Raw genomic sequence first — 17,404 nt, 5'->3', positions numbered from 1 at the left:
CTCCCTCGTTTTCCTTATCAACTCCACCCGCTCTAAGCATTTTAATTTCCGCTATATTTTTTTCTTTCACAAAGGACACTGTGCCTCACAGCTACTAATATGCCGCGAATTGTGTATTTCTTTAATAGAAAATAAAAGGAACACAGGAGCTTTTTCCCCCATCAACGTCCATACTTTTTGTGTTCCGTTTATTTTTTGGGGATTTTTAGTTGCTATTTAATTGTCACTAGAAAGTATCGAACTGTTACAGCTAGGCGGCCCCTTATACTCCCCTAATACTCCAAGTTCAAATTTTTCCCGCTCCAAGCGCAGTTTTCTCTGTGCTTAATTTCTGGGTACCATATCCAGTTTTGAAACCGGATTCAATACTCAATACTACAGACTTGTTAAGTCACCAACTAATCTAATTTGATGGAATCTAATGGATGCCAAACCAAAAATAGAAATAGTTTGCGGATCATTAAATTCTTTGTGTTACAACTTAGTAGGGTTGGATGTGGGAATAACAGAATAATTTTGTTTTTTATTCTTTCATTATTGGGAATCAATTTTAATTTATTCTTCAAAGTGGTACTAAATGAGTATGAATATTTATCGAGTTGTATCTAAATCGGTTAGAGAATTGAAGGAAAAAATAGAACAAAAGACATAAGTGATATTTGCATCAAATTTTCCAATAGAACTGCAATGGCTTTCCACTTCCTACGAAACTATCCAGAAAACACAGTAGTTGAAAAACTAGTGAAATCCACATTTCAAGGTAGATTGAACTTGAAATGTTAATTACATTGTGGAATACTATTTGTTTTGCAATTAGGAACAGATAACATTGAGCGTCTCACCAAACTGATGATCGACATATTTGATATACTCAATTTGCGCTTCTGCTCTGAAGGAATCAACCCTGAAATATGGAAAGAAAAAAAGGAAAGTTAATTCAAATGCTACAAGTACTCTCGGAAACTAAACGTGTTTATAAAGAAAACGGAAAGAATATCAATATGTTCGTCTCCCAGACAAGTCTTCAGGCCTGGCGTTTTCCATAACAGGAGCAATCAACTTAATTGAGGAACAATTCGAAGCAGGAATAAGAGTTGTACTGACAGGGAAATTTAACCATGATCCGTTAGAGATGTTATTTATAGTAATTGAAATTCATTTCTTTCTAATACTTAATATTAGTTTTAAAAAATACAGGCTTTTTGGAATCATTCAATCCGTAGATAGCCACCCAACGGTCTTTTTTGCAAATCATCCGGTACGTTTCTCTTCAATCTCGGCTAAGCTGCCTTGTAAAACAAGTGAAAGGAAGTAACATTAATAACAAAGAGCTAATTGAGATGCTAGTTACAATGTCAAAGTGCCATCAGGAACACGCTAAAGAAAGTGACATCACCGTTAAGGAGTACAAAGAAGCCATCAAAGACAAGTTGCTCGACGAATTGACTATTCGTTATGTAGATGACCTTCCAAAAGAATGTACAAATGATTTTAATTTGAATGTGATGGTATATGACCTTTGGGGTTACATGGTTAAAACCAGAAAACATTTGACCGCTTGTGATGTTTGTAAGAAGTTGGTGTGTTGCGATGAGCTAGATTTACCCGAAGATTTCACTGCTGACCAATATACAGTAATGAGGAATCGTGGATTTCTAATTTTTGTAACAGTACCATTTTTCAAAACTCTTCTTGTTGTTGAACAAGTGATTTAATCTCATTTTGAAAATCTTGATCACATATACATCCACGATTTATTTGAAATATGTTGTAAAAAAATAGCTGAGTGCATACTATTCCACTTTTTTGTGACCAACACAGAGATTACAATATAAGATATCTAGTCATGGAATATGATAAAGTCAGGTACCATTTAGAAAGTAAGCGACTTCGTAAGTTGCGAGGTAAGCTGTTGGTTTCGGAAGCCAAAGCAAAGGTCCAAGCAAACTTCAAAATTGCAAAGAATTCCTAGGAGTTGAGAATGTTTGATACAAAATTTGTCTGTTTCGCCCACCAAAAATACTCAAATCGAAAAAATTTTGTCTAGACTTTAAATTCGAATTCTTGATTCCATTCAACACACCCACCGTGGCACTTATAGCTTAGAAGCAGGGCAGACTTCAATTCATTTTCAGAAACCCCAGAAAGAAATGGAGAAGTTACCAGAAAAAAAGTCATGTTTAACCCTGTCACCTGGTATGTTACATCTAATAACGAGCATGATAATGTACATGCTGGATTTTAATTTTTTAAATTTAATCATTATGTATAGGATGGAATTGGCATCTCACTACAAATTGTATCAAAATTCCACAAATTTTGTATGGCTTGTAAATGCGATTGAAGAGAGGAAAAGCTCAGTTGTGAAATGACATGCCTTGAATATTGAAGAAAAATCAAATTACATTGAGATGGCAACAAATGTTTTTTTTTTTATTTCAAGAAAAAATGCCCTTATCTTCGTAAATTTTTTTTATCAGTATATTTTTTAAATAATTTTACAAAATTTTTACGATAAAATATTATCTCCTAGTTCCTGATACTTTCACTGAAGAAATTGTATTGAAGAATTTAAATTCGTCATTGGAAGAATCTAACTAAAGTCGAAGAATTCCCGCATTAACAAGGTTTGCCAGTTCTTTCTTTCTATTAAAAATGATAGCCTTTGCGGCAAAATACAACTTTGTCACAGACTCAAAAGAATTTTTTTAAATCAGATGAACGACTTGACTCGTACGGTGAACTTGTTTTGAATTCAATATCAACAGACCTTTATCGAACACAAATTCAAGTAGTAAGTGATTTACAAATTCGAAATAAGTTTTTAGAGGAAAAGAATGAACAGCTCACAAAAAAACATTAAAGAACTAAACGAACAAAACCCAAACTGATCCATTTATCTAAGAATTCAGTAAATACAGCATAGATTTTCGATGTTATGCGTTCGTTACTACCGATTATAGGGGTTTTTCCCTACCTTTGAATGTGATCCAGTATGCTCTAGATGCCTTTATTGTAACACTTAGTGTTATTTACGGGTGCAGTGCGGAAGACCAAGTCGTCAATTGAACATTGCGACAGTTGCGCAAAAATAGGAAAACAAATGACAAAAGCCGAACACGTATGAAGAACATAACACCAAATGAACCGTGCGTCTTTTGCCCAAAATTTCAGATGCCCAATAACTTTTCTTTAGTACGACTTTTGCAGTGGTGTGACCGTAAAAAATGACATCACATCATCGTTTCCATCACCGAAGACGAAGAGCAGCTTCTTGTGGATCCTCCGGCAACTCCTTGATCGGAGGTAAGCACAGAGCCGATCGAAGTACATTCGCTTGAATCGGAGTCACATCCTAACCCAGGCGACGGACTCAACTCCCTTACCAGCCAATAGAAGCCTAGAAAAGCTCTGCTCAAATTCAGAAAATTTCCGCATACTCCTTGGTTACTAGAAAGCTCCGGCTAGACTTGTTCTTATCTCTGTTAATTTGTATCGGGCCTCGCCCGAAGTGGGGAGGCCGACGCGGCGCATCTTTTCATTTTTTTTTTTTTACCTTTTTTGTATTTTCTTCTCTCTTGTATTTCACAAATTTCATTTGAAATTTATTTGCATTCTTTCTTGCGTCATCGACGGTTGCTTGGTCGATGGGAGAGGTGATAGGATTTCCGGTCGCAACGGTACGTAATATGCTAATCAGATGTGAACAGCCGATTCCTACTTTTGATATTTTCCTTCTACGGGGTGGCTTGTATATACCGTTGGTTGGTTGGTTCATTGTGTTACCTCTCGCTCCTTCCACCACCCTTCACATTATGTCGACGGTAAAAGGAAGAAACGCGTACACAAAAGTAGATGCAGCAGAAAAAATCGACTCTATCACAAAGAAAGTGGCTTCTCCTTTTTCACATTTTCTTCTTTTTCTCCTTCGTTTTGGTTTTGTTCTTTTTTCTTTTTTTTTCGATCCCATTTTGGTCACGTTGATAATCTCTGATGGAGAGAGTTCCAGAGCAAAAGTCTAGAAATATAAGAGAGAGAGCGTCGTCGCCGTCGCCGGTACAAGTTATCTCTATGCAAATTATGGGAGCCCAGCGCACAAAAGTCTATCAAGAAGAATGCGCGAGGAGAGAGAATATAAGTAGCGCCACACTCCACTGCTCCCTAATATGCGGCCGTTATCGCCACTCTCCGCATACTGTATTCGATCTATACCATAAATATATACTACATATACGTACGTACATATATAAATAAATCTACTACTCCGACTCGGTTAAGTATAGACTCTCTGTAATACATCGAGAGAGATAAGGGGCGAAAGCAAAGCAGTCCAGAGGCAAAGAGAGTGAGAGGGTCCATCCATCATTCCGGGGTAATTCGTGGCGGAATGCCGGCGATGACCCATACAAAACCCCCAAACAGCGCAGCCCCAGTCGAAAATAAAATGGGAAAGGACCATACAGAATAACGAGAACAAAGGAAGAAACAAAGGACGTACGGATACCCCGACCGATATCTTTCTATTCCGCTTATTTCGATAGGAAAACGGATCGAACGTTGTTGAGATTCTATTGAGATCAATGGCACCAGTGACTCTTCACGATTTCTTTTTCTTTCTCATTGGGCTTTTTGTTACTCGAACGGATGAAATACGGTCTGCATTTTAAAAGATGATGAGAATCAAAAGCGACGAAAGGGATCCGACAGGTGGAACGGCCGGTTGGCGTGTTGTGTGTCTTATCATTTTTTTTTATTTTTCTTTTCTTTTTTTATTTCCGTTTTTCTTGAGAATATAATTTGATCTAAGCGCATCAACCGCATTCTAAGCCGCAAGTGCTCGGCTAAGGGATTGGTGGCGACTGCGGCGGAGAATTAAAAAAAATCAACAGAAAAAAATGAAATAAGGAAATAAATAAGAAAACGAAGGAATGAAATAAAACGGCCACATTTGAGGTATAAGAAGAAAAAGAAGAAGAACCCGGTGGGGGGAAAAGCGGGCGGTGTTGGTGGTGGTGTACCGCCGTTCTCTGTACTGTCCCGGTTCGATGGCATCGGCGGGAGACCAGTGTGCGCGATGACAGATGCGTGGCTGATGGGCCGAGAGCGATCCATCATCATAGATTATCCTCTCGTCCGCGCGTCCTGTATTGTACATACACGCTTTGATCTTTCACGTGATTTTTTTGTTGTTGCTGTTGTTGTGTTATCCCGCGTTCTCTCCATTTTATTTTTTTATTTTATTCGTGCCATACGGATGGAATAAAAACAACCAACTAAACAAAAAATAACGCCGCACAGATATACGTCACAGCGAAATCGTTGGCCACCGCAACAACAGCCAGCAACTCCAGCAGATTCCCAGAAAGAGCTAGCCGCCGTTTCTTCTTCTTCTTCTATTTCTTTCATCCCATCATTTCTTCTTTTTTTCTTTCTTATTGGGAGCCTATCATCATCTTATATAACTCCCGGCCGAGTTTGCGTGCGTTATTATCAATGAATAAATGAATGTATTGTGTGCGCGTCCCAAAAACTTTGAAATAAAAAATAAAAGCATAAAAGGAGGAAGAAGAGGAAGAAAAAATAAAACATGCGCCGCGTCGGGCGTCCCCCCCCCCCATTTTGTTTTTCCCAGAAGGGTTCATTGTGTTTTTTTTATCGGTCGTACCCTATCCCAAGTATGTCCTACCCTTTAAGCCTTGGATGATTGAGTAATGATGTGGTATTGTGGATTACACCACGAAAGAATATGCGAGTGTTAAGAAGGTGTTAAGTATGAGAGAATTAAGCTTATATAATAAGAAATGGGAAGATAAAAAAATATATATTTACTTTAAAAATTTTTGCAAGGGATAGCTAGCTTTTTTATAGTTGGAGGTTTGCTTTGAGTTAGGGGAAATTGAGATACCCTCTCGGCTTGGTATATTGGAAAGAAGTGGGAACTTTGCTTTACTATTTACTTGGCGAGTCTCCCTGCCTCAACCTTAATCCTCTATCGGCTGGTATAAGAAATAAAAATATATCATGGCATCTAGTGGTCGTGATTGAATATAAGTCAATGGGTAAGTTCGGGAGATTTGAAATTCATAACAGTGGTTAATTCCGGGGACGTTCTGTGCATCGAATTGCCGAGATTATTCCACGATATTGGAATTACCAATAAAGGGTGGTAGACCTTCAGTACTCCTCTTTCGCAACATCTTCTATATTGTGGAGGGATAAAAATAACTATAATGTAAAAAATACAGTGTCGTATAATTTGCTGTAAAAATTTAACCGTTTCTTTCAATATTAGATAGGAGTTATTCTATAAAAGCTGGTCTGTTATTTAAAACCGAAAATTTTGTTAATTTAAAATAGTATATTAATTTAAATTTTATTCAAATATTATTTATTAATTTAAATTTTATGATTGCTCAATAGTTTTTGCATAAAATTCAAGGGTAAATTATGCGAACATTTTCTTACAGGAGGTGTCGGTTTTGTACTTTTTTGCATAGCAGCCGATAGGTGGTGTGCCGAAATGTGTCATAGAGGCTTTTCCGTGATTTATAAATTTTTTAACATATACCTTTTTTTTCCTTTTGACGTTAGCTTTAAGATTGACGTATGACGTGCACATTTTTCCTACGTCACTGAAAACTCCGTGACCTTCCGAACACTTCGCATCACTGTTGCCATCGTGGCATCAGCATCATCACATCTGTCTGTTGCTGTGTGTAACTCTTCCAACTCAGTTGCTCTAGTAATTAATAAAGACGATCAGGCCATAACTCGCTTTCATTTGTTTTCTCCTCAAATGAAACGAATCATAGTTCTGATACAAACGTAATCGCAAAAATTCGACTCTTTATATTATTCGAAAATTTATTCGAAAATTTATTTGAAAATTTTTTCGAAAATTTATTCGAAAATTTATTCAAAATACAAAAAAGCTGAATTTTAATCCCAAACTTAATAATTTTTTCATTCAACTTGAGTTTTTAATCATTATTTTTATTCTTTTTCTTTCTGAAATTCTTTATTCTTTCAAGTTTGATTTTTTTCTATTCATTTCCATTCCTTTTTTGACAAATAATTATATATTTAAATTTTTTTCATCAATGATGGTGTTGCCACGGAGAGAGAAATGAAGGAGAGACAATTCCCTGTTAATAAAACGACTCACAGCGTCACCCCCTTCTAAAAAGTTGCCAGCTTGAGGAAATTATACTCGTCCTGGGTTGCCAGTTGATAGGAAAAAATAGTCAGGGTACTTTTGTCTAGAATTTGGTTGTCATAAATTTTTCTTATAGCTGTTTTCTGCTTGTTAACATATATAGGGCGGGGACAGCCAACAACAAAACGAGTCAAATTGGGCAGACGACGCGACAGTCTGTCGTCATGGCCACAAAATTTTCCAACACTTTAACGCAAGGCAGTGCTTTCAAAACTGGCGACCCCGGGCATAAAGTACCGTTCTTGCAATCTGGCAACTTTTAGTAGATGATTTACGTATTTGCAAAGTTCATTTTATAGGGTTTTATGGAGCGTTCTTTCTCCTTCTTCTCCTCCTCTCCGGTTCTTCTCTCATCCGTTGTTCTCAGCAAAATCACTACCGGAAGATGACAATATCTTCCCAAAGGGAACGATATCTTGTGAAGTAACACCACAATCAGTCGAAAAGATTTTGTCAGAATTTCAAGGTGAATATTTCATGTTCATCGAATTGCTCAGACGTCCAACGTGTCAGAAAAAAAATTCTTTGTCAAATTCTTAAACATGATTTGAATCCTTGTTCTTGTTGGTAGCAACACTTCGATAACTTCTCGTACGTGATTTTCTTTGACAATGAATTAAATGCTTTTATCATGTTACTTCCATTGTCTGTAACTATGATAGGGAATGTCCAGTCTTGAAATACTTTTGATTTTTTTGCCACGACATCTCCGAAATGGGGAGGAGGGAGATATGTTAATTCAATTACAACTTCATCGCAGGGTCACCATTAACGTAATGTAGAGTTATGCCGAGTTATGCCGAGACAGAAAGTATTGTGTTTAAATAATAGATAATACCTAAATAAGAAGCAGTATGGCATTTTTGACCAGATCTCTATCGTGGCGTCCATGCTTTTGGATAGAGAAAACTGAATGTGCTTTTTAATTCATGGCCCCCCTTTTTATAACTTCCCCCTTTTTATAAATTTTTATAAATTCATGGCCCCCCTTCTTCGGTTGGGAAAATATGAAATAATTTACTTAAAGTGTTTCACAACGAAATACTTTGGAAACTATTTATCCATAATGTTATGTATTTATTAATTACAAAATTCTAGTCTCGAGACAACCATATTTTTGCCCATTCAGTAATTTATGGTCACTAAATGGTATAGTAGGAGATTGATAACTCGGTCACTGATAACTGTCACTGTCAACTGATAACACCGAATCATTCGGTACCGAGTACCAGGGTGACGGAATGTCCACCGAAGATCGACGGGCAGTCGCGAGGCTGGACGCTGAGACCAAGAAGCTGGATTAGGGTTACCAGGCCCCAATTCTCTGGAAGGATGAAGAGCCTCCATTGCTGCCCGACAACCGGAGTGTAGCTGAGTCCTGTATTCGTCCGCTTTTGAACAAATTTGCAAGAGATCCAGCCTATGAGAAACACTATCGAGAGTCGATGGCCAAGAACTTCGCTGAAGGTTATACAAGGCGGCTGTCTACCACAGAGGTCGAGGAGCGGCCAACTCGATATTGGCTACCCCATTTTGAAGTACCCAAGGTTTCCGGCCGTCCTGAGCTGCGATTGGTTTTCGACGCAGCTGCTAAATACCACGGGAGGAGCCTTAACGACTACGTCTCACCTGGTCAAGCACTTCAAAATCCGCTCCCAGCGGTCATTCTGCACTTCCGGGAAGGAGAGTTGGCGTGGTCGGCAGACATAGGAGCCATGTTCAGCCGGATCCGACTAGACGACGTGGATCGACGCTACCTTCGATTCCTCTCGCCGGAAGAAGACGGAACATTGACAACGTGTGAGATGACACGGGTGACCTTTGGTGTCTCATGTTCGCCCTATACGGCCATCCGAACGACCTGGAGAGCAGCAGACGACCACGCCGTAGACCAGGGTGAGGCGGCAGCCGCCATCCGGAGGTACCTCTACGTGGACGATTACCTGGATTCCAGCAAGACCACTGACGAGGCGATGCGCCGGGCGACAGCAGTCAACAAGGCTCTGAGCAGTGGCGACTTCCACCTGAACCATTGGGTGACCAACGATGCACGCCTGCTGGAGCAGCTTTCGATTCCGGACCCAAGGGGGGAGCGGCGTCAACACTGTCAACCTTGGCGCTGATGACGCCGAGATGGTCCTTGGCGTCACCTGGAGGCCCGCCACTGATGTTTTGGGGTTTCGTGTCCGGTTGGCAGAGATCAACTACACCCGTGCCGGGCTCCTTTCAAAAGTTGCCGGATTTTTCGATCCCCTTGGCGCCGCTGCTCCAATCACCGTTAAGGCCAAGATACGACTACGCCACCTTGGTCGTGAAGGGCCTGAAGTGGGAGGATGTGGTGACTGGTCCAGACCGTGAATGGTGGGAGAGTTATTTCGATACAATGCAGCAGCTGAAGACGGTGGAATTTGGCCGCTGCCTGTTTCCGGATGAAGACCGAATCGTCCGGACCGAGCGGGACACGTTCGTGGACGCCTCTGAGGAGGCCTGTGCCGCCGTATGTTTTATCCGCAATGTTTACCCTGACCACTGAGTGATCGTGCGCTTCATCAAGGCAGTGAAAAAGTTGGCTCCGCTGAAAACAGTGTCCGTGTGCAAGTTGGAGCTGAACGCTGGACTTCTTGGAGCTCGTTTGGCCCGTTTTGTTGAATCTTCATTGACCCGGAAGATCACAGCGCGTCGTTTCTGGACCGATAGCAGTACTGTCCGCAATTGGGTTCGAACGTTATCTGGTGACTACCAGGTCTACGTAAGCAACCGTATCGGGGAAATCCAGACCCTATCGGACCATTCGGAGTGGCGTTTCGTCCCGGGAGTCTTAAACCCAGTGGATGCGGCAACCCGCTCTCAACTGGATGACCGGGCAATCCCAGCGTGTTGGTTGGACGGACCACCCTTCTTGTATCAAGAGGAGACGGCCTGGCCACAAGACCTCCCCTGGACCTTGGAAAAGGCGGAGATGCGTGGGGCCCGCGCCCATGTGAGTGACGTCGTGTCGGAGAAAATAGTGCCATTCGATTGGAAGACGGTGAAGATAGCTGCCAGCGACGTGCCCACTCTCATCAGATTAGAGAATGACTATCTCGATCTCGTCCGACTGTGCCAGAGGGAGACCTATCCGGATGAGATAAGCAGACTGGAGCGTGGAAAAGTGATTCGCCCTACATCAACCTTGCAGCCCTTGACCCCCTTTTTGGATGCTGATGAGGTGTTGCGGCTTGGAGGCCGTCTCAGCAGAGCGAATTTACCGTACAAGGTCCTCCACCCGCCGATTCTGAATGGCCGACATCTGTTAGCGCGAGCAATCATCCGCGCCTTCCATGAGCAGCTTCATCATTCCGGAACTGACATGGTGCTTGCCCAGGTGCGACAACATTTCTGGATCACAGCAGGAAGTGAGGCGGTCAAGAGAGCTCGCAACGAGTGTCTGGCGTGTCGGCGTTTCCGACCAGAAGCAGTGCTACAGATGATGGCGGACGTTCACAGGGCCCGGCTAAGTGCTCACCAGCCTCCGTTCACCTACACCTCCGTTGCCTTTTTTGGCCCCATTGACATCGCCTACCACAGAAGGACGGCCAAGCGATGGGGCGTCCTGTTTACGTGTTTAGTGACGCGTGCCGTGTACGTCGACGTGGCGATCTCTCTATCAGCCAACGATTTCTTGCTGGTTTTGCGCCGCTTCGTTTCTATCTACCGCAAGCCAGCTAAGATGTTCTCCGACAACGGAACTAATTTGACCGGGGCGGAGGGACTACGTGAAGAGCTGGAGAGACTAAAGGAGAGTTCGGCGTTGGAGACGGAGCTCAAAGCTCTCGGGATTCGATGAAGGTTCCAGCCAGCCCAGAAACCCCACTTTGGTGGAGCTCACGAATCGCTGGTGCGTTCGGTCAAGCGAGCGCTCTACCCCATGCTGGACAAGGAGTTGAACGGTCAGCGTAATCTGAGTGAGGAGATTCTTCGGACGCTCCTGTTTGAGGTGTAAGAACTGCTCAAATCCCGCCCACTGACTTATGTCAGCTCAGATGCGGACGATATTCGGCCCTTGACGCCGAACGATTTTTTGAATCGCGCGCAAATTGCGGATCTACCGGCGGGTGATTTCTCTCGTGCCCTACCACAGGACCACTACCGGTACGTTCAACGGATGACGGACCGCTTCTGGGAGCTGTGGCATGGAGCATTCCTGCAGTCCATGACCTCGCGACGCAAATGGACAAGACCAGCCCGGAACTTAGCGGTTGGCGATTTCGTGCTCGACGATTGGAAGGATGCACCGCGAGGACGCTGGCGGACCGGAAAGGTTGTGAGAACGTATCCGCAAAAAGATGAACTAGTTCGAGCGGTAGACGTCGAGTTTTTTACAGGGATATTGCGCCGTGGAGCTAATCAACTCGCCTTATTGGAACCAAGCTCACTCTCTCCGGAAGCCGGATCCAGTTCGGGGGAGAATGGTTCGGCGGATGCTGTTTAGCTTTTGTTAATTTTAATGGCGCCACTTGTCCGACCACTGTTTAGCCTCATTTCCCCCTTTCCCCTGTCAATCAAAGTCATCTTCTTTGTGAAATCGTCCTTTCCTATTTTTCTGAACTGAAGTGACCTTTGCCCTGATAGATAATTACTTGTATTCGCGTTTTGAGTATTGTGACCAAATTGTTCTGACGTGCAGTCTCAGACGTGGTCGATACATGAAATTTGTGACAAGGTGGCAATTCCCACACCTCCTCTCTTAGGTTGTGTGTGTGTTGTGCTGTATATGTGCATGAGTGTGTCCAGGACGGACCACTCTTATTTTCATTTCCCCATCGAAGACTGGTCTCCAGGATGATGATGGATGCATGATTATGTGTCGATGCTCTGATTTCTGACAGTGACTTGATGTTACCCGACAGACATTGAATGTTTTTAAATACAGTCCACTTCTACTTGTCCAGACCGAGTTATCATCTGGTCCTTCGAACCGGAGCTACCGGCATCGTTCTGAATCACGCCTTTTCAGCGTTTGATTCGACTTCGACTGGCGTTGTAGCAGACCTGCCCACGCCTTTTCAGCGTTTGATTCGACTTCGACTGGCGTTGTAGCAGACCTGCCCACGCCTTTTCAGCGTTTGATTCGACTTCAACTGGCGTTGTAGCAGACCTGCCCACGCCTTCAGCATTTGATTCAACTTCGACTGGCGTTGTAGCAGACCTGCCCACGCCTTCCAGCATTTGATTTTGATTTTTGCCTGCCGTTAAACCGACCGGCCACGCTGCTTAGCGTTGAATTGACCTGCGCTGTGGCGCCTTGACCAAGATTGTCTGCCGTTAAGCAGACCCGACCAAGCCAACGAGAACCAAGTTGAAAGGAACTGACCATTCCCAGCTGAGAGGATCTTTGCCCGTCGAGCAGAGCCGACTTCTCGACGAGAACCAAGTTGGGGAGTTCAGCTATAGACACACGGTGTTCCAGGATCCTAATTTTACCCTCATTTGAACTAACTAAGAGCCTGCCGTTAAGCAGGCAACCCAGTAGACGAAGATTCCCCATCGACGAGCAGAGCTGCCATCCACTACGTTGCTGTTAGCTCTGATCCTTCGCTTTCTTCTGGCCTTTGTCATCATGGCGGAAGATATTGCAACATTCACCATAGACCAATGCAGGGGCCGCCAGAAGGTACTGCGCCAGAAGATAACCGGATGCTGCACCCGTATGCGGAAAGTTATAACCAACAAGCTTTCACGCCGTGAAGCCATGTGCCTCCTGGATGACGCTCGCACCCTCTTTGGTGATTCCGGCCCGATTAATGACCGTTTATTGGAGCTGTTGGAAGAGGCTGAAGGAGAGCAACAACAAAAATCATTCCTGCGTTACGGAGGATATGTTGACACAGTGGCGGACGAGGTGGCTGCTTATATCTCTGGCCAAGAGGGGGATGAAGCTTCCGTCCCTGGATGGGATCCTGCAGATACGGAGGTACTCGCCGCCCGACAACGAGCCCAAGACGCCGCGAAGGTTTACCAGGAAGCTGCCAAAACAGCTGAAGCAGCATTAAAGGAGATGGAGGCAGCAAAGAAGTCCGTTCAGGACCTAGGGGAGGAGAAGGACTTAAATGGAGATCGAGAGGACGATTTTCGGTCGATTATCTCATCGACCTTCGATCGTTCGGTCGCTTACCGGCCTGAGACACCACGCCCATTGCCTTCACTCATTCGTCCAGATCAACAGTATTCAGCAGTACAACTGCCAGAATTACTAGCAAGCCTACTCTCCACGAGGAAGCGCCAGAGAAAAAAGCACTCGAACGACAGGCGAGAGAAGTGTCCCGATCCCTGTCATCTGCCATCCGACACCACAAAACAAGGAGAAGAGAAACTGCCTTCTATTAACTGCTAATTTTTCCTCAAAATGGCTACCCGTGCTGACGATGACGAATTAGAAAAGGAGAGCCCATACACCCTAAAAAGACTGAGAACAAGTGAAAAGGCGCGACACACAAAATTAATGACTAGGATCATGAATCATATGGAAGAGAGAGGTAGTAGAAAGGTATTTAAAGTGTACCGTAATCAACTTGCTGAAATCCTGCACGAATGCACTAAACTCAATAGCCTGTACAATCAAGCTCTTACTGGTGAAGACAACACAAGTGACGAAGTATGGCAAACAGAAGTCGACACAAGAACGAACGAATTCTTCGCCCTCATAGAAGCTCACCTCGAGAGCCGCATCGATGAAGCATCCACCACGTCTTCCATCTCTACTCCAGATAAAAACCCGACGCCACCAACCCCAGCAGAAAAAGAAACAGAACCAAAGCAAACTGAATTAAACAATGGAGATCCATCGGCTAGCTGCTCCGCAGCGAAAAGGCCCCACACAGTAATCCCCGCAACTTCAGAAGCGCCCGGTCAAACCTGGGAAATTCTCACCACATCGAACCCAAGCAACCCTTTCTGGCAAAATCAAGCATCCGCCGGTAGTTCAGCCGTCACGACAGTAGCCACTTCTAGCCACCAAGCCACCGTGGCCCAACAACCACTCGCAACTGCTTCCGCAGTTGCCGGCCATCCCACAGTAAACGGCGACAATACAGTCCTTCCGTTCCCGACGGCAACGACTATGGTGAACCTGGTTCCGACGGCCCCAAGGACCACCGCCGCATCATTTAATCAGCCAGTGCCATCCACCGCTGCATTACCCCGTGATAACACGGCCCGTCCACCCGTAACCACCCCGCCCGTCTCCAACCAACAAGTACAGCCAGTCTCAAATTTCAACGCGACTTCAATGAGTCAACCTAATCAAGCTCCAGTCACCGGACCGCCTGCAACGACAAGATCGACCCCAGTGACTCAGCGCAATGTCTCGTTCACAACCAGGACAAACTTCAACCGTCCACGGCCATCAATGACGACAGCGACTTCCGTCTATCAGCAAAATTACTTCCCAGACACGCAACCAGCACCAACCACATCATCGTCCGACTATTTTACAACCCCGGGTGCTCCAAATTACTTCACGCAGCCAAACCCTACGAATTTCTTTCCACTGCCCAACGACAGACCAGCATTGAACGGCTTCCAACAACCCGATATGTGGATTACTAATTTAGGCGTGCCGAACCTCAACCAGCCTGCTCCACATTCAGCTCAACCCAGAGCACCACAAATGTCGATCCAGACATTTTCTGGTGACCCGCAAGATTGGCCGTCCTTGGCGGGCTTCAAGATACTTATACATGACGCCTGCGCTTCAGATGCAGAACGTCTTTATCATCTACGCAATAGCCTACGCCAAGATGTTCGCGACCATATCGGCGATGCACTTTTACACCCAGGCCTCTACCCACACGCCCTGAAAGAACTTCATCGAAAATATGGCAACCCTCAATTAGTAGCCCAGGCCTGTAACGAAAAATTAATGGCGCTCTCGGCTTTTAAAGAAGACTATTTCAAAGCACTGCAAAAATTCAGCGCCAAGGTACGAGGAGTAGTGTGCACGCTGAAGTACGGCGGTTACGATTCTCAACTGGGATGCTATGCCATCATCCAACAACTTGCTGCTAAACTTCCCATCAGCCTCCGCAAGAGTTTGGGAAAAAAAAGCTGGAGTCTCCAGCCGAGACTCCCAACGCTTGTCGACTTTGATGATTGGCTAGACGAGGCGTACATGGAAGAGTCGAGAGCGCAAACATCGGCACCAAAGGATAGTGGCAGAGACAAACAGTATCGTGATCGTCACGCCGTCTTCAATATATCTCCCGATGAAACAAACGGCTGTCCAGCAGGATGTAAAGAATCCCATCAACTCGATCACTGCCAACGCTTCAAGGACTTATCTCCCGAAAAACGAGCCCAGCTCATCAAAGGAAAAAGACTTTGCTTTCGATGTCTAAAGGGAGGCCATCGAAGTACCGAGTGCGGCCAAGACAAGAACTGTCCGATTGAAGGTTGCAAATACCGGCACCACGCTCTCCTCTATGGCACCCCAGTAATGTGGCGATCCAATCAAAGACAGCACCAACAACGAAACAGAGATAGCTATACAATATCCCAGTTTTGTGGCTTCACCTACCCAATCAATGATTACACCTTCTTACCAATAGTTCCAATCATTGTACGCGCCAACGGAAAGGAATTAAAGACTTACGGACTTCTCGACCGCGGTAGCAGAGTGACTCTTATACGCGACGACGTCTCCACCTACCTGTTGCTAAAAGGGGAATGGAGCAGATCAAAATTTGGTACCTTTCACGCTCAAGACCCCCTCATCAGGACAAGAAAGGTGCGATTCACAATAACTCCATTGAATCGTTCCGAAGAATAAGACGTCGACGAAGCCTACTCGATCGACAAGCTCAACATTCGTAGACGCAGCATCCCCCCAACTGCACTCAACAAATGGCCTCATCTAAAAGATATCAAGCTACAAGAAATCGACGGCGGCGAAGTCACTGTATTGATAGGAAAGGAACTAACCGACACCCACGACTTCGTTGAATCAAGAAGAGAGAAAGAATGGAAAAATGCGCCCATGGCGCTCTCCACTCCCTTTGGTTGGTGTGTTGTAGGAAAATTTGACAAGACAAATCCTTCTAGAAAACACAATACTAACAACGTTTTCGCTCTCACAATTGAAGAAAATGAAGATCATTTCAAGAAAGTCGTTCAATCCTTTATCACCGGTGAGATGATAGGCACACACCCGAACGTAAAGGTTCCAGTCCCGCAAAACGACGTGATAGTGCTCCAGAAAATTGAATTGTCAATAAGATATGATGGTGAGCGGTATGAGATTGGCCTGCCCTTCAAATCAGCAGAAACACACCTGCTCGACAATTACTCGGCAGTATTCCGACGACTTCGCTCACTCGAAGACAAATTCAGATCCGACCCGCCTTTTGCTCTCAAATACGCATCGATTATGGCAGAGTACGTCGCTTCAGGACACGCCAGGGAGATTTCAAAAGCCTAGGTGGACGCCACTCCACCAGGAAAGTTCTTTTATATTCCCCATGACGGTGTAGTAAACCCACAAAAACCGGACAAGGTCAGGGTAGTATTCGACGCATCAGCAAGATTTAACGGAGTTTCCCTGAACGACCGACTGCTCAAAGGGCCAGACCTGCTTACCCGATGTGCTGAAAACGATGTTGTATAAAGAATCCACTATCCACGATAAAGAACACCCCTCGTTTTCGTGTATTGTTGTGGCGCTTTGTGTCCAACAAAAACTCGCAAAAACGCTTTTTTAGCAGGTATTCTTTTGAAAAAAAAAATAATAAATAACTTTTGATAAAGAATGGTAAAATTCTTAACTATGGTCTGACGTTGCCTCTTCAAATCGAGATAAGATGTCAGTTGCCTCAGAATTTGTGTCCCAATCAAATTTTTCTTAACAGGTCGTCATGTTGAAGAATTCGGAGACTATCCTTTACTGGTTGTTTCAGATGCTAAAGTCTGCGGAGCATTATTAGCGGACAATTACATATTGTTGAGCACTCTGTTGCTTTTTGTTTTTAAATCAGTTTGATTCTGCACAATCTGATTGGTGGATGTGGCCGAAGCCACAGTACTTCAACTCAATTAAAAAACGAAACCAATCACATGATAGTTTTCTAGAATGCACATGGACATTTTTATAGCTATTTTGACAGCTTAGGTAAGGTTATGAGCGAAGCATGGAATTCAAGTCCCAATGTATTCATG

At 44.0% G+C, this 17,404-nt stretch overlaps 1 protein-coding gene across 1 annotated transcript; it reads left to right on the top strand.

Moving 5' to 3' along the window:
* Positions 1-1,352: 1,352 nt before the first annotated feature.
* On the top strand, positions 1,353-11,042 carry LOC124342031. Its single transcript, XM_046795002.1, has 4 exons — positions 1,353-1,634; positions 8,548-9,252; positions 9,414-9,713; positions 9,771-11,042. The coding sequence occupies exons 1-4, from the start codon at positions 1,353-1,355 to the stop codon at positions 11,040-11,042; spliced, it is 2,559 nt and encodes an 852-aa protein (XP_046650958.1).
* The last annotated feature ends 6,362 nt before the right edge of the window (positions 11,043-17,404 follow it).

Source organism: Daphnia pulicaria, chromosome 6, assembly GCF_021234035.1.
Source record: "Daphnia pulicaria isolate SC F1-1A chromosome 6, SC_F0-13Bv2, whole genome shotgun sequence".
Lineage (NCBI taxonomy): Eukaryota > Metazoa > Arthropoda > Branchiopoda > Diplostraca > Daphniidae > Daphnia > Daphnia pulicaria.
The sequence above is the reverse complement of the archived record's forward strand: the minus strand, read 5'-3'. Positions and strand labels throughout refer to the sequence as shown.

Coding starts and splice junctions, on each gene's coding strand:
- LOC124342031 (XM_046795002.1), top strand. CDS start 1,353: ATGTCAAAGTGCCATCAGGAACACGCTAAAGAAAGTGACATCACCGTT. Junction 9,253..9,413: donor ACTTCCACCTGAACCATTGG/GTGACCAACGAT, acceptor TCCGGTTGGCAG/AGATCAACTACACCCGTGCC. Junction 9,714..9,770: donor CTGAGGAGGCCTGTGCCGCC/GTATGTTTTATC, acceptor CGCTTCATCAAG/GCAGTGAAAAAGTTGGCTCC.